The 25,416-nt window shown below is 35.0% G+C and overlaps 1 protein-coding gene across 9 annotated transcripts in view; it reads right to left on the bottom strand.

The window, feature by feature from the left end:
• The window catches only part of Pan (pangolin), a 120,513-nt gene that overhangs the window by 41,776 nt on the left and 53,321 nt on the right, over positions 1–25,416 (bottom strand). For all 9 annotated transcript variants that reach the window (XM_021329470.3, XM_021329471.3, XM_021329469.3 and 6 more), the window contains exon 4: positions 17,686–17,786. In XM_021329470.3, coding sequence (XP_021185145.1) covers positions 17,686–17,786 — 101 coding nt within the window. The remainder of the gene's footprint in view (positions 1–17,685; positions 17,787–25,416) is intronic.

Raw genomic sequence — 25,416 nt, 5'->3', positions numbered from 1 at the left:
GGCCGCTCGCTTCGCTCGCGCTAATTTTTACAATTGCATCGATCTGTCTCGACTTTCATAACGTAAACCTGCCCAACAGTTTGACAATGATTTGGACACCTTTTTTAAGTCCTTTACCTACCAAAAAAGTGACTTTCGTTCGAACGTTCTTATTTATATTCCTTGTAACTACTCTAAGTACTTCGGTCAATATGTACTACTCAAAATCTTTCAATACATAGGTGGCGCTTGGGTGATGATTGCACCCAGGCGCTTCATGAGCTAGAGACGGCCCTGGCTGCCTACATAGTGATAGCTGAAATTAAATGGACGATAAAGGTGAATAAACATAAGTAGGTAGGCAGGGCGGCATTTTTCAGTTTTTGCCCCGCCTAAAAAAAATTGAAGATCCGGGGCTGAAGTACGGAAAATTAGCGTTTAGATAACATTAGCGATAAGCAAACAGCTTCCAACTAATTGTCTACTACTGGTCTCTCTAATTCTATAACATTATATCTATGCGTAGCTTCAGCGACTGGGTTCAACAAGTTACCTCTTATTACAAACCATTACTTTCCTGACAGGAAACGTTAATGTGTAAATGTACATAGAGCAGATTAATTTCAAGCTATAATAAAACTCTTATCAATTGTGAGAAAATTGCACTGATAAAAAGTTTTATGGTAAGATGTGAGCAGCTCAAAATAAAATAGCAGATTAAAATATATCCTAAAGTTTGTACATACTATGAATTGTTTTATAATGCAGAACCAATCGCTCAGTCACGGAAACGATAAGATACGATATACTTAAATAAAGTGATATATTAGCTTTTCTCGTGAATCTCCCAAATCTGAAGGGGCAATGTAAAAATGAAAGAAATAAATCGTTCAGAAATATCAAAAATATATTTAGAACAAAAACACTACCAAGCAGAAAGCTAACGCACGATAAAACAGCTAGGCTAATATAAAAAAGACACATTCAAAACTGGAACCCACTAGACTATCTTAAAACAAAGATTGTTTATCTCCCTTACTCAAGAGTTACATAAATGGCGTTTGTTTTTCAACAATGACTTTAAATATCTATGCTTTTATCTCGGATTTAATCTCGGTTTTTTCTCGTGTCTCTAAGCTTAGCCTCAAAGCTGACTCGGCGTGTGATAAGAAGCTCATCGGGATTTTTTGCTATCGCTCTTTAAATATATTTAGATAAAAAAATCCAGTTTCATATCCCGAAAGATATAAAATTATGAATTATGCATCAGATTGGCGCTGAGATTTTTTAAATTAGATTTATTTAAGTCGTTATACGTTTTTAATATTATGTTTTTATTGTGCACATACAATATCCTGTGATTTATACTAAGATTAAAATGCGTAATTAATGCAAAATTACTTCTGTATCCATTATTTTTTCTTTTAAATGCGTTATTAGTAGACTTTTGACGGACCAGCTAAGAAAAATGGGTGATAAATATTTTTTAATGTTGTTTGAGCTCAAACATTTACATAATAATTACATACATAATATTTTATTATATAGTTGAGCGTTATAAGCAGGCAGATACCACGCTCGTGAAAGATCCTATCAAACTTGGGTGCAATAACTTTTAAAGCGTTCGCTTGAAACCACTCTTTTATTTATAATAATCTAGCTTTTTAAAAGCGGTCTGATTTTGTACCACGATTTTGAGGCCACCCTACTTTAAACGGACCAAATGTCAATAATAAAATTGTTTTAAACACAAATAAAATGATACTTGACATTACTGATTTTCGATTAGAATGATTTTATTGTCCATTTAAATTTTACGATTATGACATTTACGATCAAAACACAACTAAAGTGGTCCGATAAACCTATAAATATAATTAATGATAATCACTTTTCGATTCGAGTGTATTTTTTGCGACTGAAATGTCAGTTCGTCAACAGTTGCACACTTTTATGGCATCGACGGGGGCGGGCAAGTGCAATTTATAAGTAGAACTTTTGTAAAAACTACCAATTATTAATTTCTATTTACTCGTTTAAAAAGGCGATGATCGGTCGTATATGCAATTACCGTACAATGCGACCATTTTATGTTGATACTTTAGTTAAGTTTTGTGTCTCTCGAAATAAAGGTTATAATGGATTGGCGCGATGCTCTGAGTGTGTTGTTCGTGGCGTAAGTCCGTTAAGGCGTCGTTTCTTGCGAATTAAATTAATTCTAATATCAAAAGAAGGCGGGGCGATGCTACCGCGATACGCAATATGGCTGCCGCCAGTGAATATTAATCGTGATTATTTATCGTATAATGAGCCGTTATAACAGTCCTAGTGTGGCTACGTGTACAAAGATATCGATAATCGAGGTTTTTAATACGCACGAGTAACTTGCAATCCCGAGTTCGGTATAAGGGTGGGTGCACAACGGAAAGATAAGGCCGTCTAATCGAGCGTTAAACTTTTTGTAATTAAATATAAATTTCTATTGTAATTTCAGATGAATATTTATTTACACATGCACCAGTGGGTGGTTCTAAGTTTTTGCACGGAACACACGCACGAACAATTAACCACGCATCGGTTAAACTCCAATTATAAGTTAACAAAACTTTTTAGCCGTTGAACCATTCTGGGATGTTTGAAACTAGGGAAGTATTATAAGTATCGTTCACAACTTGATGTAGTAAATTTATAGCAGTCGTAACAGACAAAATAACCACTTAATCTTTCAAAACATTATTATGTACTTGATAGACACTGCTAAAAAATCTTAAAACATTCTCAAATACAAACTCTACAAAAGAAACTACATTTTCAAAGTCAACACCACTTTATCGAGCCCTCTAAAAAATTCCCAATACAGTGCGCCCCGATTCACGATTTAGGTGTCGCCATATTGCTAGATCCCAAAGCCGTTGACGTTAAAAGCCGTCGACGGCGCAAGCATCAAACATTCAGTGTTCAGTCTAGACTGAGAGTTCTTAAGTCTAGATGTAGGTAATAAGGCGCAAGGTAAAAAGAACTGGGTGACTCTTTGACGCGAATCTAGGTAACTTGTGCGAGGTTTTGTTTCTACTTTTTTTTAGGTTTAGGGGTGCCCTTAGCACTGTGGTTTTATGTCGTTTCAACAATTTTTTTTATACAGCTATACGATATTTTATTAAAATGTAAATTGACTACAAGAAGGGTACAAATTATGTTTGTACTGTGTACGTTTAAAATGTGTATATTAGAAAAAAAATGCTGCCTAAAATTAGTGGTATAAAACGTACATTGTTGGTAGTTAGCTCATTTTGTGACATTAATAAAATAGTTGTGAATCTTCGTAAGATAACTTTGACAACCCTATTTCTGAGAGACGACAAGGTTGAAGCTTTTGACAAAATGAGCATATTGTTCGTGATTAGCTATTCAAAATTATTTTCTTACAAAGTAATTAGCATGATACTTTTCTCACCGCAAGGCATATCAAATACAGTTTTAGATTATTTCCACAATAAATACCTTTTAGACCATAGCGAAAATTCAGCCGTTGAAAAACTGGCTTTATCCGAGTAATTGGTATGCATAAAAAAGTGGCAATTTACAAATATTCGTGTACAAAAGTTGCAAAACACGATTTGCTTGTGATTTTTATATTCATGGCATATATAAAACGTGTAAGAGAAACAATTTTAATATTATATTTACTTTGTTTTGGCGACTATGCGTCTGACGTACAAAGATATTAATCTTACGTGATAACTGTAATAGATATATCAGGAGATAAATTAATTAAACACGATAATACTTTTAATTGATATGATCTGAACACGTTATTATCGTCGGTAGCTATTCATTTGCGAACTTATTTTTGATAAATAAACGCTATGCGTATTTATGTTTAGCTGTGTGCAATGCATTTTTTTCACCTGCTTTCGATTTTTTATAGATATTAGTATAGGTAGCTGTTGCCCTGTTTTATTTTGCGAAAACTTCTTTACGGAAACGTTACAAGTCTTTTCTGTAGTCCGACAAAATATCTTTCGAATGTAAGGGGCAAAATCTCCATGGCTTTTGAATTTAGAATTGGTAAGGATGGGAGCGGAAGAGAGAATCAAGAGGGAATCTTATCGGATCAATCAGGTGTCGTTCGTAAGTAAAGCACAAACCCATGACTATAGGATTAAACAAAAGAGTTACCCGGCCCTTACACAAATGGCACCAGAAGGAACATAGTGGGTTTAGTCAGTAAGAATCTGACACTCGATCACGCTGCACCAACCAGCGGTAAAGGTCTTTCGGTACTCTTCTTTACGGAAGATAAACGCTCAATTCTTCTCTGTTTGAGAGGAGGCCTGTGCCCAGCAAACAAAAAATAAAAACGCTGAAGAGAATTAAATAAAACATCTTTTCTATATGATCTACGTCAGTTTAGGCCACACAAATACTAACTATTAATAGCTCAAAAAATGTAATAATAAGCGCCGAACTATGAGACGGAAGTAATCGTTATTCTATCAACGGGAGTCTAGTTTTGGCCGGGCGGACGCAGCCGTATGTATGTATGTATAGTTTGTCTGTCTGTCGGTTTATCCTACCTGTGTGAACTTCCTTTGAAGCTAGGCTAACTGTAAGATTCGACTGCATAGGTATATTGTATTTTTTTAATCAACAGTGTTTTTAATTTTGACTTCAACGAAGTAAGTTGCGTAGGGATGGAGCTTTTAGGGTATTGCTGAATCAATTCTGATTTACAAGTAGTAAATTGTTATCGAAAATACCTAGACTATTGAACCGGAAGAGGTGGCAAAAGCTTGTGAGAAGTAAAGTAGCAGGTACTTTCTTTTGTAATAATTATTTCCCAAATATGTAATGTAACTATCAAAAATAATCTTCGAATATAAATAGTCTACCAGTGCAATTTATTATCACAAGGCTACGCCTATTTTCGCATAATCGATTATCTTCTTCACACTATCTGAACGATTGATTGATTCGATTTGATGTTTAAGTTCTTTATTTTTAATTGCGGTTTGAATACGATATAATGCTATTTCCAAAAGAATGATTCAATAGCCTTGTTCTAATGTTAATGAACTTTAGAATAGGGTAAAATATACCATTTGAAAATCTTCAAAAACAACAAGAATCGTGAAAAACAACAGTGTCAATTTTCTAGCAAACTAGGTAGAGTTTGCTAGAAAACCAAAAGACACATTTTTCATTATATTACTCAAAAAATAAGTTTAACACATATAAATTAATAAACCTCCATTAAAAATTAATCCCAACACTTGCCGTGTAAAACATACGAGAGCCGACAAATGCGTTGTAGCGCGCATCATGCGTTCACAAGCGATGCGCACACGCTGTTCGCGCCTGTCTGCCGCACGCGACTCCCCAACATGGCGCGCAGTCAATACAGGTTGACATGGCTTTAATATAAGTAATGTGTTTGATTTTATTGGGAAGACGGATGTTAATAATAATTATTAAAAAAGAAAAAAAATGTAAAAAAAAAGTATTTTAATCATACTTTTAGTAGTTTAGTAAGCCTTCTAAGTTTTTTAGTACAGCATAAGAGCCATCTATATATATTTAAATAAATATTTATTGAGTCCATCATTAAGATTCTATCTCAGTTTCCTACATTGTGTCATCTCTCCATTTCTTAATACAAGGCGCCTTTACTCTATTTTCTACAGTCTATTGTAAACTAGTCTTGATAATTTTATTTTTATATGGTAGAAAACTTTTCAAAACACTACTTACCGAGCTTATTAGTTTCAATGTGCTCACGGCGATCAGATCTGTCGACGGCACGCGTCTGCGAGCGACGGTGTGCAAACGGCTTTATTTTTTATCGCTGGTATTATTATTTATTATGTAGTCGTAAATCTATTGGTAATTAACCGTGTATGACGGGCTTAATAATGTTTAGAACATTGGATTGGATAATACTGGTTAATCGGTTTTGATTAAGACATCCACTTTGGCAACGTTTAATTCGGAAATAGTGTCGTAAAGTTTCGGAAATGCTAAACAACAGGCAATACTTACGGATATGGTTTTTTTTACCATTGGCAATGATTTTCATCAGTCTAAATTCACAATAAGATTCACGATTACCTTCAAACTAAATTCGAGTGTAAAGCGGCAAAAACCGAAGTGACTAATTTTCATGTCAAACTAAATTATTCAGTAAGACGTAACAACATAATAATGTAACAAAATACCGGACGTCCCTAAAATTAGGGTGCAAGACCCAGTTGATGTCACCTGAAGACGTTGTGCGCGTGGCGCTATTGACTATTCGATATATCCGAATACATTTTTCATTATCCGCGCTACCCCCTATCTGACACTGACACATGAATCGCTGAGTTTTCTGAATAAGACGTCAAAAAGGGCAATTTATTACCGCTTCAACGAAATGGTATATGCGGATTTTATTAAGCGTTTCATATTTAGGGTGTTATTATTGACTTGATATGGGGTAGCTTTATGAATATGAGTCCTTTGAATATCAACTTATACGAAAGGATTATTAAGATGGTACCACTTTATTAAATCAGAACATGTCAAGTCGTACACTATCTTAAAATTACTTAATCTATCACCAGGCTTTTTAAAATCAAAATTCGGCTCAAACTAACAGGTGGACGATATTTCAAGCGGGATATTGTCTTTATTCATCCAATCAAGTGGCGCAATACACTGCTCTCCCGTCTCTAATAGCTGCAAATCGAATTGCGTATTGACTGACAGATGGGCCAGCCCGGCCCGACGAACCGATGACAAATTTGCGATATTACATGCGGATTATTGTCCATGCACCATTTTTTAGGGTTAAATTGTCTTTTCGGGATCACCCTAGTGGATTTTAAGTGGTTGCCGTACATTAATTTCAACTCTGTCGTGTCTAATTAGAGTTGATTTTCGCTTGGTCGAGTAATACGAATGTAATGCGGAGATCGCAAAGGGCGATTCCCCATGCTAGATGGCATCCGTACGATGGTTATCATAATCCCTGCATTGACATGATGTGATGACACATGTCGTGGCGTCGTGTTCTAAAATGTCGTTTTAAAAATCCGTCTAGTGCACGACGTAGATGACAACAGTTGATCTCACCCTAATATTGTAGTGTTTAGAGTCTATTTTTGGTTAATCTAGGTGAATTAATGATTTTGTTAGGCCTGGGAAGGAACAGTATGGACAGTTCACAATGTAGATTTTGTTTGTATATGAAGATCAGTATTTGTATTTTGTATGTCTGTCTGTGTTTGCTCATCTCGTGTCAAGAGCGAAATTTGTTTGCTCTGTAATCAATAGTATTTTTACTGTTTGTATTTGCAACAATTTGTTATACACATGCTGTTTTATAAACTAAAATAAATAGAAATATGAATCGTTAAAACTAGTGTAAATAATAAAAACGTTTTAGACGATTCATTGGCGTATGATTTGATTAGTAAAAATAAAATATGAATCGTTGAACGTTTCAGCAATATTTAAATCTATCAAGTGCTTTATTTGTACGTTTCAACAAACGCGGACATCAAAGCGGTAACAGTATTATAAAAAGTTTTAATTTTTCAATAAAATATTTTTCATTGCAAAATGTAAACACGATTGATGTTTAGAGAGTGATCGCCAATTAATTTAGCTTTAAATCATTAATTGCAAATCAAATGTCAGATTTATCGAATAAGAATACCGCAATATATGCTTCTAGGTTTTATTTTCCAAAACTACTCTTTTGCACAGTGGTCAATAACAATCAGCTATCCAGAAAAAAACGGGCCTCAATTTCCAATGAAAGCAAAGTCAATACACGGTGATCCATCGGTAATCATTTGTACAATCAACGACTATATTAGCAAAGATTAAAAAATGCTCACAAAGGGCTGCAAAGGGAGTAATTCGGAATTAATATCGGTCCCCATACAATTACTGCAAACTGGGGCAAACTGCAGAATCATAGAAAATTACAGGATTCCAAACATGCTTCACAAAAGCTACCCCTCGTAAGTTTTCTATGGAAATAGTAATGGGGACAAATTTTTAATATGGGGAGTGAATTTTAAACAATTAGAGCGAAAAAGTTGTCAATTCTTGGATGAATGGATGGAGATTTTATCGTGATTTTATAGAAATAATATAATATAGAGATCATGAAAATGTATTTTGTTATGTATATCTGACACTCATAACTTTGAACGATACCATTTTCCATTCCAGTATGAAATATTTTTTGGCAATATTATTTTCTGGTAACATTAGACGACAAATTGAAGCGAAATATATTATAATATTTCTAAGGTCTCAAGTGCGTTCCACCACGGTGCTTCACTCTCCAATCGTTACGGGGCAAAAAAGAAAAAGTGAAATAATCGTACGCAAAAACCCTCGCGACAAATGAACATCGGGAACTCGAGAGGTCATTAAAACGAGGCTCGATCTAAAAATGAGAGGGGGAGGGTAAGAGGGGGGACTTTTGAGAACTCTGTAATTGGACCAGGGAGGGTCTTAAATCGTATTCGAACCAGCAGAAGCGGAAAGACGGCTCAACCGACTATAATTAACAACAAATATGGGTGAATCGATTTTTTTTCACTGCGCCCAAAGTACGCCCATTAGGTTATTTCGCGGGGCGAGCAATTACTCAAACAATACACTTGAAATATTAACGCTAAACCCACGTTTTGTGGGAAAACTTGGCTTGTTTAGCAACTGCGACCGATGTAATGGTGTGTTGTGTTTTCTTTCACTTTTACGGTATTGCCGGCACACGGTAGTATTTTCTTACTTGTATTTTTCTTTGCCTTGTTTACGTAATTGAGTATTTTGTGGGCAAACGAAGGGAGTCAGTAATCGGTTTAATAATTTCGCTTTAAGTGGAAAATTATGTTTGTATCGTTTAGTCAGGCTTTGTGTGTGTTCATAGAAACAATAAGCATTCAACGCTTTTATGCTAGGGACGATTCAATAATTTTGTATAAAAAGGCTTCATATTTATCTTGCATGACGTAAAATAATCCGACAGCACGCTAACGAAGCAAGTCACGCCTTCTCAGAAACTTGAAAGACCGTACGTCACAACATAATAATACCTAAAAGACCACACAGCGTGACAAGCGAGAAAAAAATAGACAAAAAACCTAAACAAGGGAATCACGTCACCACATTATGTTAATAGGTTTGAGATATGACAACATCGAAAATAATCCGCTTTGTCCAGAGAATGGGCACATTAGACCAGTGGGCTGTCCTCTGGGACGTGAGCGCCTTTGATTTCGGATTCGATGGAAATTAATATACGTCGCGTATACGGGGTACATATTTAATGTACATAGAATATCATCGACATAGGGCCGTTAGCTGCAGTCGAGGACTCCATAAATATTCATGTGAAAAAATGACATTAAAAACGATGTTAAAAAATAATGTCACAGTGTGTATGTGTAAACATGATTTAAATAAAACCGATCCGATCGGTTAGAGGACTACGTAAAGCGATTCCGTGAAACCATTAAATTAAAACTAGCATTAAATAAAACTGGAATCAAAAGCCGCATCAAACAGCGTGCGATCATTTAATCATCGCGCCGATGATTATAATTCACCTGTCATGAAAACAAACATTTATAAAACCGCTATAGTGGTAAAATGGATCATAATTATGGGTTATCTCGCGTTGAATGGCGCCCCGCGAACCGCACGCGATGCCAAAAGGCGTCAAATAGCTCGTTAAATGCCCCTTACAAATAGAAATATTACTCATAACTTAATCCCCCTTAAATAGATTTAACCTGCCATAAAATCATATTCACATTTTTTTTGTTCGCGCAAATAGGCGGGGTGGCTCACTGTGCTTATTTATAACGAATTGGCGATTAATACCGCACAATGGTTTTGGAGAGGTTATAATAGTCATAATTCATGTTTTTTTTGTGTGTATAATCGAGGGGGTTAGGTGAAGGGTAAGTTTGTAAATTGGATTTAATATTTACATCTTTAGTAACAGTCGGTGTGAAATTGGACGCTCGCTTAAGAGTTATTATGGGGTGGTATAGGGTTAATCCGACATGAGTGGTTATTGATAATGGGGATAAGTTTTATTGCGTTTTGCAAATAAATTGGCCCATGGAAATTACAACAACTAAAACGAAATTACAAGAAAGGTAAGGGTTAGGAAATTTCAACAACAGACGATGTTTAAAAGCCAAACTCAAAATACAGTACCCACCCAACAAAAGTATATTACCTATGCTAATGTTTATTACTAATGAAAGTTTATGGCACGTGGGCTGAACACAAAGGCAAGGCAAATGTGTAGACATGACTTTGAAAACCCCGATATGCCATGAAACTGTTGTGTTAAAAAGTCATTTGTCTTATTTTATGGCAAACGGTACTGAAAACTAAAGGTGTACTGAATAGCCGATACCAACGGTTTGATGGACTCACAGACGTTTACTTCCTTGTTAAAGCTCTGAGTTACCCTGGCAATTCATAAAGATGAATTAGCTTTTAAAGATTTTTAACAAAAACTTGTACGCCAATGTGTCATCTTTGAATTATCACGAACTTAAACAAATATGGCGTGTCGAAGCTAACAACGCGGAAAAAAACAAATTAAAGATTACTACAAAATAAAAAAAAGTCAAATCCAAAAATCTTTTAAACTCTCAAGTTCTCAGAAACATAACAAAGTAAAATACACACTAGCAAGTAATAATGAAAACGTACACATTCTCTTGCAATTCCATTGGAAACGAGATTAGGTCTCGAATCTAAAATCTAGACCAGACTGGGAGCTAGGGGGTGGTGGAGGAGAACCGAACAGGTGGAGGCAAGGGGGATGGAAATAGGACTTTCTAGGCAATTACCATCCGCTGGGACTCGCATAGCTGGAATCTAGATCTTATTGAAAATATATTATATGCAACTCCTTTATACCAGCTCTGTGTAAAGGAGCGGATAATTGTTACGTTTCTCCGTTGTGTTTGCTTATCCATACATGTCTCAATATGAGCTATTTTAGTATGTGAATGTAGTTATCGGTGTACAGGAATGACCAAAAAGCACTCGCTTGGAATACAATATTCAAATCAAAACATTGCACATTTCACGTTTCATTAAACGATCGAAATTATAGATAGATAGATAGATAGATAGATAGAATATTCTTTATTGTACACTAATAACAAACAAACAGAAGGACATAACAAACAAGTAGTAAACGAGTACAATAGGCGGTCTTATCACTAAATGTGATCTCTTCCAGACAACCTTTGGATGGAGTCGATCTGTAAAGAAATACATTACGGGTAGTATACTTACTTAGTTATAATGGCTTTCACCGTAATTGTTTAACGAAATATCTACATAATAGTAACAGCATTCCATAAAAACAGAGAGCGAAATGAACAGTTGTTTATTTAAAAAAAGCATCGGATAGTTGACTTTAGCGAATCAAAAAAATTCAATTCGCGAGGCAAAAATTTTGCACCATTTTTTTTCCACGAAAAAAGGCATCCGGAGCGCTGTGTTGTTACGAAACGACTTCTCTGTGCGAGTGTACGCACAATGAGATATCCGACAAAGCTCTCAGAGAGGGTGCCGACGGGATGACGCTTTTAAAAGTATTACTGTCCACCCCCCCGGTGGCTCGACTGGCGTGATGACACCCCAACCCTTGTAGTGTTTGATTATTTTATAGTGGGTAGTTGAATATTGAACTACGGGGGAGGATTCACAATGAGAAACTGTTTGTGTGAGTTCTAATACTGATCCCATGGGTGGTACGATGGAACATACACCTAAATACTTGCCTCCTCACTCGACAATTTTGTTGTGGTTTTAAAAGGATTTCCAAGTACCGAGATGGTTAACTTAAAGCTGTGTACGCCGCTTAAGCATTTTCTATGAGAGCGTTAAGTTAAATTAGTGCGTTAGTTAGGAACGAATATGTATGCCTATGGTGAGGTGTTGCCATAACATTAGGTTAAGGTGCATGGCCGCATAGGTATTTCTTGGAGAACAAGTTTTAAGCTGACAATGATACTTAGAGCAGAATTGGGATTTATGGTCCATTGGTAAGTCAGCTTACCCTTCAGGCATGGGACTGGTAGATAAATTAGTAAGGAAACTCAAACATGTATGTAGATAGTTTTCTATCTGCTAGATTTAATTTTGAGCTTCAATGAGAAATAGTTTTTATTCTATATCAATATAATGTATGAATGAACTATTGAATGCTAAGCTACTAATGAACCAATCAGAAATATTTTTTTACTAGTTGGGAAGCTAGTTTATCCCGAATTTTATCCGGGAACGGGAAGCAGTTACCATGAGATGCAGATGAAACCGCAACAGATAAGTAGTTCCTCAATAAAATACCAATAAATACTTCAAATATTTAGATTATCTAAACACAGTAAGTACCCTTAACCTTCAAAAACATAATTTCAATGAAACATCCTTATCAAGGTATCGCCTTATGAAGAAACAATAAACATTGAATTGATAACGTCGGCGGCAACATCAAAGGGAACATACGTCATTGTACTAACTATGATTGTAATCACAGCTGGTATTTTTGATTTAACACTTGTTTGAAAGAAAGAAGGAAATGTAGAAAGGAAGTTTGTTTTTTGAGAACTGTTTTTGATTTGCGAGGGAATGGGGAACTTTAAATTTGCAGTAGAAAGTAAGCTTTGAAAGTACTATAGGATTCTTTTATTTTAAGTTTGTGCTGAAAATAAAAATCTAATTTTGGTTTTTGACATATATTATATCCGGACGACGAAGTTTTTAAGGCACTGTATGCTGCTATGTAATTTTTACACCGATAAGTAGGCACGCGATTTTTTTACGTACAGATACTGGCATCTTTGGCTCAACTTAACAACTACATCATCCTAACATGTTTAGTTAAGCTGCATAAACTTACTTACATAACTAAAGTTAGGCTGTCGAATATGAAGGCAGGTTCAAGGGCAAGCGGCGCCGCGTGCTCTTCCTAGCTTCCGGCAGTTCTTAGTGGGCGGAATACTTATTAGACATTTGACAGCTTGATAGTCATGATGCTATAGGTAATGGTAGGTGAAAAAGATATAAGATATTATGAGAAAAGAAAGAAAAGTGAAAAGTCTTGATAGTTTAGTAAGTAACTACATATTCAGTTATAAGTTTATTGCTACCCAACTCCCTCTCCAGGGAGGTCTTTCATGGCTTGATCATGTGACCTAAATGTATAACAGTGTCTAACGCTGTAGGAAAACCAATAAAATATACGATTGTTTAGAAAGCAAAGCTTCTTATATTACAGAAAAGGCAATACAATGAGCACAATAGATAACCGCGGATAAAAAACTGCTAGAGTACGTCAAGTGAAACGTCATTAAAGACATAACTCCGTCCTCGGGCCTCATACAAAATACTTTAAGCGGAAACCTCATACGCATCAAGACTCACAACAATAGGACGTATCTCACAATCGCAAGTAATAAAAGCGGAGCGCCCACATTAAAATCTTATCCCTTTCTTAAATAAAAAATTCACGAAAAAATAAGAGGAAATCTCCCCTCTATTATTCAGTGGAAAACGTTCCCCATACCACAAGGCGAACTGAGTCGAAATCCGTACGCGGCCGCCGAAGAAAACACAAAGAAATTCTAACTCTAGCGTCCAGTCAACAAAGTTACAATTGGCGTGACTACTTTGTGTTGTTAACTAAGCAAAATGCACTTTGGATATAAGATATAGAGTTTATATTCGTTCGGCTTGCAGTTGATCGGGTGTACAGCGATCGCGCCTTAGTACGGTATTTGAAAATGAGATGCAGCGTGGGTGGGGAGTCTCCCTACCCCCTGGTCTCTCGAAACCCGAATTAGCGGGGCGTGTGTAATGATTTTCCCGGGCGGAATTATGGAAGGTATCGACGGATTGGGGACCGACAGGGATGTTCTTTTTAATGGTCTTATGGCTACGTAGATGAGGGATATCCGAGGGAAACACGCGGTTGTGGGTACAGAATATTAGTTCAAAATTACTTCCTTAACTGTGAATTTGACAAGCTTTTCTTTTCGCTGATTTTATGTTCACGTCTTGTCGAAGAAGACAAGGTAACTTTCATAAGTTACGCACAAAAAAATCTCCATATTAGAGTAGCAATATCACGATAACCTTCCCTTGAAAAAATTGATCCAAAACTTACAAAATACCTTTAACAAAATTAAATGATACACTCATTTTGATGTCGAATAATTTATTAATAACCAATATGAATCGCATTGGTCGCGATGCCATCACATTATGTTCTGATTGATTGATTGATGCCATTTAACCCTGAACCAAGTGGCTGTACCCTTTTGTATGGGTCGACATTCATACAATTGCATAAATCGATAAAGGGCTTTACTGCTGAATTGATAAAGTTAAATATGACCTGTGTTCGTCAAAGAAGGTAGTTCAGATTAAGGATTTTGTAACACTCATGATAGTGGATATAATTTAAATAATATTAAATTCAAGTTACCCAGTAACAAATTTTTCTAGACAAGCTTTTAGAACGGGCACAAAAATCTGCATATCTTTCCAAAAAAGCCCTATACAGCAATTTAGGAGCTTAAATCCCGTTACAAGCAAACATTACTGCTTAATCCTGATCTGGCTTAGGTGGCTGTCTGCTCACGCCGCGTCTACGTGTCCGAGATACGTCGTGAAGATACAGTCAAGAGTATATTGTACTGATAACGTATAGTATAACTATGTTTAGTGGTTTAAACTGGTAGGCTAGGCTTTTAATATTAATTTTGAAAAATCCACCCTGCAAAGCTTTCCAATAAATAGATTTTCTTTAATATTTTGAAAGCTTTCTATGCGATTAGGTACTTTACAAGTGTCATTATCGCAATATTATTAACCCGAAACTATGTTTGCTAAATCGGCTGAACCGATTGAGACCAAAGTACGGAGACTAAACCTTTTCTACAGTAGGATTAAGTACTGAAAAAGTGTCATCCATACCGACATATGAATAGAGTAATCATGAAAGTAAGAGCTAAAACGGCTGACCCAATTGAGATGAAATTTTTCATAGAGATCGTTTGTAACAGGACAAAGTAACATGCGGAACTAGCTCTATATTTATTTCAGTTTATAAAATAAATATAATTTTAAAACATAAGGGTAGTTTACGATAAGGCAGAGTGCAGACCGACGCAAATAATTACAACGGCAATTAATTAACCTTATCACTTGACAATTGAATCGCCACGGAAAATTACCGTATTAATTGCAATACCGCAGATTGTACGCTTGTATTAATAAATTGCCTGTTATTGTATTAATTTTGATGTATTGCAGATTTAAGGAATGGATGTTGAAAATATTTTTTTGGTTGTATTGAAGAGTGAGTTAGTTTTATGCTTGACATTGTTCTTAGGAAAAAAAGAACTACGAATATGTATCCAAAATAATAATTCCAAAATAACTAATTCTTATAAGGTAAAATTTTCAAACATCTGTCAGTTTAACTGCGATCTCCATCAAGTTGACAAAAAGGGTGATTATAGCACTCAACCATTACATGTCCCATGGCTATAACTTGATAAGATGATCACAACGTTCGTGGTTAAAAACGTGACAGTAATACTAAGTTAAGCGCATCTCTGTTATCTTAATAGCAGGACGGAAGACGGACGCAATTTCAAAAATAACTTTATTTAATTCCAGCCGAGTTCCGTTTGAAACAACTTTGAGGAAAAACGTTTAATATTCCTATTCATTCATTATTTTATTCTACTTTATATGCCTCAAACACTACCAATTGTGAAACGCTTAAATTCAATTTAAAAAAATAAAATATTCGATTTTCAAATCCCAAAACGGAACGAACGCAAGCGACCCCGAAATTGCCGGCCGCATTCACCCAGACAAAAGCCCTAAAATACACCCCGCGAGCAAAAAGAAAAGCATTTCCATCCCTACCCCTCCTTCATTTAAATTTCCCGCCCCAGAGCGGGGGCGGCGACTGTAGGGGCGGCTTCCGTACAAAAGAGACGAAACTTAAAATCTCATAGAAAAGAATGAGACGGTTGTATGTCCACCTGTTGCGTTTCGAGTTTCATATTTTCGCGGCGGATTCTTTTTTCGTTTCTTACCGCGTTCCAAAGGATTTGAATGGCGCACCCGTGCATGCGTACTAGCCTTAGCTATTGAACGATATTGACGTACGACGCTCGACGTTCTACGTACGATTTTTAAAGCTTTTCATTCGGTCATTTTAGATTTGAATAAATTCTTCGCTGAAGGATTACTTGTATGCTTTTTTTAGATTCTCTCGTTGCGATTTACGCTTGGCTGGGGTTTAGATATTTTGCAATAGATCTTTAGAAGCTTCAAATAAAACTACAGCGACAAAGCTAACGTATGTTTGTGTAGTAGTATGTACGAGTAAGATACACCAATAAAAATCAGAAACAAAATAAAAAAAGCCCAAACAAAGGAAGCTCAATAAAATATGAATGTGTAATTTAGTTATTTCCCCGATTGTACACATCGAAGCAGGATGGAGTCAGAAATAAAAACTGTTTGTGTTAACGTTTCCGGCGCGTCCCGGGTTCGAATCCCGGCTGAACACGTGGTGTGGTTATTACGAGGAAATAATCCAATAAAAATAGTATCACGGACGATTATATTACGATGTGGAAGACCATTTTGATGTTTGTTATTTGAAGATAGTGTAAATATACGGAGTTTATCTCTGGCTGGTCCAAGCGAGATGGAATTAAAGTATATTATTACGATTTCAGGTTACTAATTTATACTTTTGTTTATATTTTTTAATGACACGTCGACGGTTTTATATTTGAACATCATTAACTTTTGATAGGGTAAATCATTATTTAAATTAAATTTTCGAATTGTTTTGAAATCTCAGAGCTTTTCAAAAGATAGTTTAAACAGACCTTAAAAATTACCCTGGGTTGACATATGAGTAATATTTTTCATGATTGACACAAAGCACAGTTAAGCAATGTCAATTTGACCTGATTTCAAATAAAATTTTTCGCGAAAATTTGCTCTATTTCAAGATAGTATATGTTACAAGTAAAATTATAGGACGATCACAAGAGTTGACAAGTGATAATGGAAGTGATAAGAGCATGTGATAGGAATCTGTAGGTAGACGCTTTCAAACTGTGTCTTACAATCTGTTGATAGTAACTATCACTATGATAAGTTATAGATATTATTGTTTTGGTCGTATACTGAAATTTTAGTTAATTTTGAATCTAAGTTAACAGTCTATCTGTTGCAGCAAATTAAGTAAGTTTGACAGTGATAAAATCAAGTAAATGTTCCTACATTCTGAAGGATTTTTCGACGTTGATTTTTTTTCATCAGTTTCAAATAGGTTGTTCTCAAACGTCAACTAAGTTATATTAAAATCTTCTAGTTATGGAAATGTGAATTCGATAATATTTTACTAGGACAGTTTTAATATGTAGGTACTGTTAATATCTATTAGATGTAAATATCGTATGAATATTTTATCAACACATTTTGTCAAAAATATAGAACATTATAGTTTACAAAATAATAAAATCTCTAAATCAATGTAAAAAAAACATACACCAAGTCAAGGGGTGAGTGCACCAGTTGTCATCACTTCTCTAAAACGATTTAGTTAATGCAAAATCGCAAACTCACCATTGAGACGGGCAGGGGATGCGCCCCACCGTTGGGGTAGGGGTACGGCGCCATGAGGTAACCCATGTTGAAACTGGCAGCAGGATGCGGCTCGAATTTACCTGGAAATATTTAAAATTATTTTAGTGACATTATCTATGGAATTTCTTACTAATATTGGGAGTAAAGAAGTTTGTTCATATCATCATCTGTCTAGCCTTTTCGAAACTGCCTATCTGACCTCTGTAACCCAGTTCCCTGGGAACCTGATGCTTCTTGGTAAAATGTTCTAAACTGATCAAATGTTGTATTCCATTGTTTCAGTGATATGAACAAGTCCAATTGAGAGAACTCACGGGAAAGAACATTTTCACTAAAAATATATTCCTTATCTTTCATTAAAAAGCCATACGATTTCTTTTCATTTGTTCTCAGTTCCAGTAACCCCATAAACGGTCTAGTGGTTTCACAAAACGATTGTTAAGCATGGCGGCGGCCGTTTAATTAATACAATACATAATAACAGATAACCTTTTATTATAACACGCACAAATTAAAATGTTTTGTGTTATGCAAAGTGCTGCGCGATTCATTTAATTAAATTCCGTTTGTTGGTTTTTAAGAATGTTTTGATTTTTATTGTTTTTTTTCTTCATGGACAGGTTATGGTGATATAACCCTACGGTGTTTCTTTCGACCTTGGAGAATTCGATTTCAATTTGGATTTTTATAAACCGACTTTCTTCCTAGATTTTTTTTATTACGTTTAGAATCACCAAGTAGTTATTTACCGTATCTTGAAGGAAAATTAGCCACTTCGTGCGCACGCGTTTAAACAGTCCAACGTACTTCTCTAGTTTTCATTTTTACTCCCAAAATTCACTATAAGATCTTAGTTAAGTTGTATAATTTCAAAAGAATACTCTTCCTAAAGTACAGTCAGATGGAAAAACATAACGCTAGACGGTCCGGGGCGTGGCAGACGAACAAATTACACCGCGACGAGAAGTAATTTACTAACGTAATTGCGCGCGCAGACTAGTGACGTACCCACACTCGATAGGGACTTGATTTGGCAACAACCTGCCTTTTTGTTCGAAGAAATTGTAGCTATAGTAGAAGCAGAAAGTTAGAAACTTGCAAGGAAAGAAGGAAAAGAGAAAAAAAATATTCATATGAAACCAATGCAGTATCAAACTCATCATCTGCCGAGCCGATTCCCAACCATGTTGGGGTCGGCTGCCAGCCTAAGGAAATGCTGCTGAATGCAATTGTTTTACATGGAGTGGCTGCCTCTCGTAACGACTAAAAAATTTGATTAAATGACAGCCCATGATCAAAGGATAGAGGAACTCATCACTACATAGATGACACCCATCTATGGACTGATCGCACCAAGCGATGCTTTATCGAGGCTTATGATCAATCAACCAGTATTGTTACTTAGCTACAAGAAACTCTAGCGGTATTGAACTGTGGCTTGAAATCAAGAATTTGACGTTAACAAAATAAAATTCAGAGAATCCCATAAAGGTTGTCGAGCATGATTCTAACACCATATTGTTTACAATCCACTATAGTAAAACAATTATGTGAGCAATCAAAATTTTATGAGTTTTATTGTGCCCATAATATTCTACTGACTGTACTTTATTGTTCGCGCCGAGATGTCCGTATTCGGATGATTTTCGGTATATAACTTGACAAATTAGGTGTGAAAGATTTAGACATTTACTGTGTTCGATTATTACTTGATAGATTTTCGAATTAGAAAATCACGAAATATAAGCTTATATATTTTTATGACACTAGTTACAATTTTTCTGACATTAAAAAAAATACTGTGATAGACCCTGATAAAAAACATTCTTTATATAATATCTGTGTGACATTCAAATATTCAAGTTCATCAAACCCGAACTATACCTTAATATGTCATCCATCTAAACAGATCAAAACAATCTCTAACCTATAAAAAAAACATAAAATTCTCCCCAATTCCGTTTAAAGCAGTCTATCATTAAAACGACCACATCCCGTTCACTAGTGTAAGCGCAACCTATTTAAGATTAGTTACACTTTACAAGCATATCATACAATACATATATTATACACTAGTGATGATATAGTGTTAATAACTGCGCTAAACATCATCTTAAAATGCACAGCTTATAGGCCGATGTGTTTTAATGTTATCGTATATAAACGTTGAGATATGTAACACGAATAAAGTTATTAAAGTCATATGTTTCAGAATATTTGTATGGTATGTTTCGGTGTATATTATAGTGTCGTTATTTGGCATAATTAATTTGTTGTATTCGTTTTATTATATGTATTAGTATTTATTATGTACTGTTTCGTTTTCGATGAGTAAATAATCTTCATATGTAGAATAGTAGAATATATGTATGTAGAATGATTTCTATCTTGCGAACTAGATGCATTTATTTGGTTTCATAACTTACAAAAATGTTTATTTTTCTGTATAATAAATGACATATTTTTAATCTAGGTCGATTATATTTACATATATGTATACAACTTTTCCTTCTGTTAATACGCTTCTTAAAAAAAATACAAAAATAAATCCATTACAATAGAGTTATATTTCCAGAATAAGGGCGTCCCACGCCTTTTCAATTTGTAGGCAATTTAGTTAGTGCGAGAGAATTATTCTGATGAGTACCGTACTGGCGAGCTGGCACTGGCATGCCAGTTACTAGCGCCAGTAATAGTTTACACTTTGGTTTTATACTGATTATTACACGTATATGTCTTGAGGAAGGTTGGAGAAAGTGATTTCTAGTGATAATTTGAGGAACGTAAATTATCAATATTTTTCTTAACCTGTGCAGGCCTATACTTATTTAAAAAGTAGGTATAGTTTTGTGAAAGTGCCTAAATGGTAATGCCATAAAGGTTTTTTCCAATTCCAAATCAGCTTGATATTTTTGTAATTATTTTTTTATAAATTTTATAATAGAAAAGAAGAGCAATTTAACGACGTCATATTAAGCGAAGTCTAAGTTTTAAAATTAACTAAAGCATAGTTTTCCTTAACCACTTAAAACTTGACCGTTACTAAGAACCAAGACATTACTCATAAACTAATTTATAACGCAGCATTATCTTTTTTTGTGCAACCGTTTTAAAACCAATATGGTTCTCCAATTAAACAAATGTCAATCAAGGTGTTAAATTGGGTTTTTTATTTATTTAACTCAAGTGTTATCTTGCAGATCATATCGCTTTTTATTGCATTCCGATACGATTATAATTAATCATTTTGAATATTTGATAATAATCGTTAAATTAAGTGTTCAATAAAGTATTTATAGGTTCTTGAGAATTTGGTTATAAAAAGATTATCTTATATTATAATTATCTTTGCGAAATTTTAAATGCATTTTAATCAATTCACTTGCAATCGAGATAGCCAATACCGATCAAATAGCTATTGACGATGTCACAATATTTCTGATCGTAACGACACCAATACAAATAAAATCACAGAAACAAAAAACACGAAGCAATAAAATACACCTCAATTAGTCAAGCTTATAAAAAAGATCGATTCAAAGGATAGAATATCGGAACTCAAAAAAATATCTTCTATAACATGATCCTTATTTCATAAAGTGTGTGAGCACGTTTCTAAGAACTCATCGTCCCGCGGTAGGTCTCAGACCCTACACAAATATTGACTCTAGCTGCATGCTTCGTGTAATGTGTAGTAACTACAACTACACACATGTTTTTTTAGGTGTTAGTATTAGTATTGGATATGAGAGCTACTAGTTTTCAAAAAATCGGTTTAAAATTCCAGTTTCAGTAATATGACTTAGAGCGTTTTCACATTAGCGGATTTCATCGCGCGGTGTCAGGGGTTTCAACCGATAGTTGTCAATTGTTTTTAGTCTGTACGCGCTTCAGTGCTATGCAAAATAATACATCGAACAAAAACTTCTCTAGTATTAATTCAACCTTAGTATTCATATCATAGTTTTAGCTCATTCCAAATATTATAATGATGAGCAAATTAGGAGTCTGTATCCAGGAGTGGAAGGCGATAGGCAGACTTGATTGATCGATACTGATTCGCTAAGAAAGCTCCACTTCTCAGAAAAAGTAAGTGGACTTATGGACTTCGATTCTTAGAACACAAATTTTAATCATGTTAATTTTGGGAGTGGAAGTAGTAAATATATTTTTATAGATATCGACGGTGCTGATAAAATAGACTGTAACAATTGACAAGAATTAGTCAAAAAGTCAATAATATCTATTTATTAAGTAAATGTTAATTTATCTCTACAAATGCAAGCAGATATGAAAAAAAACAGCAAAAATGCCACTTAAGGAGTCGATTAGTCTGGGTTTATTCCACACATAGATGGCAATGATACTGATAGGAACCATGTATATGCAAATGGCATCGATAATATCCAGAACAAACAATCGATTTCTGAAAACATCGATAACAATCATTCGTATCCATTCATAATAATCGATGGAATCTTATCAGGTGTTATAATTTTATTCACTGATATCGCGAATGACAATGTTTTTGTTATATTACTTTAGCGTTTAAAGACTATGAAATGTGTTGATGCTGATGCAATTGATGATAACAAAACTGTTTTGAGTGAAGACAATTAACATAATGCCAAAACTCTTCATTACATCAACATTGAAAATTACACAGCTTTAAACAGAAAACCTAAAGCATGTTCTAAGTCGTACCCTAAAGGTCCATTCATTCATCACACTGGACCAATGATTCACAGCCTTAGACAAGTGGTCACAAAAACTTCTACCTGCTCATAAGAGGGTCTGCGGTCAGAAATTATAAGGTGCTGTATTTATTTTACCTCCAACACACGGTATTATAAACTTGCATAACTAGGGGCCTGTAATTGTGGTCGGTTGTAACATGGGCTATATGAATCACGTGGTTCAAAGATGTGTGTGCAAATGATTGAAGCTTTTTTTATACTCGTTTTGCTTTGGATTTAATTATGGCAAACATGGGTTGGTAGTCATACTAATATTACAATATTATGAAGCTGTTACAAAAGCGAGTTTTGTCGTAGCTTTTCCATCTTATGACGATATTTGTTCTTTACTCAGCCTTCATTTTGCAGTTGCATCAGGATATGCATATTTATCGCTTATCTGATATCGGCTATCGGAATTAAAGACTAAAGTTGCATAATATTTAGTTTGCAATACATTAATTGATATTATGATCAAAAAATAATTTAATACATACCACTAATTCTCAGTTCAGCTGGCAGCAAAAGAGATTAATACAAACATTACTTTTTTGATCACAAACTGTTTTATCATAATTAAAATATATTTCAATAGAGCTTAAGTGATTATGATTATTGACTGCTATAAATATCTTGTTTATTGAAACGGTTTTTTAATGTAAACGGTTCGATGACACTTTTTGCAGCTTAACCAAACTCGTTAGGGATCATAGCTATTTATACACACTGTACAGGTTCTTTATCGAGATCAATTCCATATTTATACAAAAATGTAGAGCAGCTCACTCCAGCTATGTGATAATTGGTTACATATTAAGTTGTGAGTCTCACAGACCCATATCAACAACGTGACAAAAAACCAAATTTAATTTCTCACTTTTTAATTCATAATTCAAAACAAAAGCGAAGTTTTTCCCCGAGTGATTGATGACATCTGGGGCTTACCTACTAACCAATTATCGGATTGGACGGACAAAAACGGGTGGAGAAAGAAACGTGTTTTACTTTTAATTTACGTAGGTGTTAATGTGCCCTGGGTTCAGTATAAATATGGTAAGATATTAAGTAACGATGCAAATATGGCCTGGTTGTCTTTTGTTGATAATTTTGAGCGAGACATATTGGACTGATAAAGGTAAGTGAGGTCACTGGATGTAAGTAAATCACGGGTAAAATACATTACGATTGTAAATGGAAGACATTTTGACGTATCATTTATTGGTGTTAACGTAATATCAATGATTAAGCGAAGGCTGGAAGTATGAGTCGTTAATAGAGTCAACATTTTGAAGTATTTTGTGTCATGCTGATATCAATAAAAATAACTTTGTTTCCCATTTTTTCGCGCTACTACGAGATATCAAAACTGGGGTACTTAAATCTGACATTTACACAAAGCATTATACTTCTTACAGATGTAGTTACAAATAGACTGGAATTGTGAATATTTGTGCAAACAATAAAAAGTCCGTAGTAATGTGACACAAAATAAAAAAGCTGAACATCGAAGCACAAACACGATCATAATATGTATGAAGTGTCAGCGAAACAAATTATAATTTTGTAGCGCTGCTAAGGAACTCTAAATGTGTTTTAATATCATCAACACAAGAGCGTAAGCTATAGGAGATAGCGAGTAAGGTTTCAACCAAATATCTCTTAAAGATAAATGCACCAATTTATTGTACATCTGCAGAAAACAATACTAGTTTAATTTATATAGGCTTTAAGAGGCTTACGAATAGCTTACGAATAGTTAAACTTGATGGCAGCGCGAAAGGCAATGAAAATGCATCAATTTTAAAAGGAAAAGATTTTGTTATATCTAGACGACTTTATTTTCCATCCTTGCACGTGCATTTTCTGCCCATCTAACGGCCCTTTCACACGGCAGTCCAGTTTTTTGCAGGATACCGTTTTTTGCAGGATCCCGTTTGATCGCAAAAGATATTATATGCTAGTGTTCACACGAGCAAACCGCATGCAGGATCCTGCAAAATGCTGTTCCCGTCGATTTGTGCGATTCGGTTTTGTCACTTGATACTGGATCGTTCGTCCAGTAAAAAGCAGGAATCCTGCAAAAACGGACGCTGTGTTCACACGTAGTTCAGTTTTGCAGGATACAGTAAAATGCCGGTCCCGCAAAACTGGACTGCCGTGTGAAAGGGCTGTAAATATCACGACAGACAAAAAATCTGGATTTATTGTTTTATCTAAACAGATAGAATTCGATCGATCGGCCATCAATGTTAGCAAACTAAATCCCTAACCGACGCATTTTATTGATGATATTTTTATATCAGATAACTTGACTGATAATATCGCTTTGATTAAGCAGTTTCCTTCTTAATTTAATATATCCCTTCCTTTATATATATCCTCAGTCGCGTAAGTTTATTACCTATACCAGAGGCAGATGCAAGTGTAAAAAGCTCGTTAATCCAAAACGACGAGACTCTAATTGTGTACGCATATCAAGTTCCAATTAGAACTTGGATATAATGACACAAAATACAGGTACTAACGTGGGGACTCCTGGTACTCCCGGGGTACTCGCAAATTGACTGTGCGAGGAAGACAAAGCGAGGAAAATAGGGGGAAGAGAAAAGGATGCGAGAATAGCTGAAGTATAAAGGTAGATTAGTTGTAGGAAAGCTGGATATACTACTGTTCAGTTTTGAGTATTTCTTCTGAAACGCCTTCTGTTTTTAGTAAAGTATGTAAGTAGGGAGCTGAAGAAGAAATATGACACATTAAATTCCCCGGATTTTTATAGAGTAAGTGGACAAAACTTGTGTAACTATTGAAGAAGATACAATAAATATATGTGTAGATTCAATTATAGCTACAAATGCCATAAGCTACGCCCAGAAGTTGGTAAGTGCCAAGTATGCCACGGTTGGACCATAAAAAGCGTAACATAATACAAACTCAGGATCCTCTATTTTACTAGGCATTAAAGTAGTTCTCACAA

Source organism: Helicoverpa armigera, chromosome 26 (genome assembly GCF_030705265.1).
Source record: "Helicoverpa armigera isolate CAAS_96S chromosome 26, ASM3070526v1, whole genome shotgun sequence".
In the NCBI taxonomy this organism is placed as follows: Eukaryota; Metazoa; Arthropoda; class Insecta; order Lepidoptera; family Noctuidae; genus Helicoverpa; species Helicoverpa armigera.
This window is presented reverse-complemented; position numbering and strand designations above follow the sequence as displayed.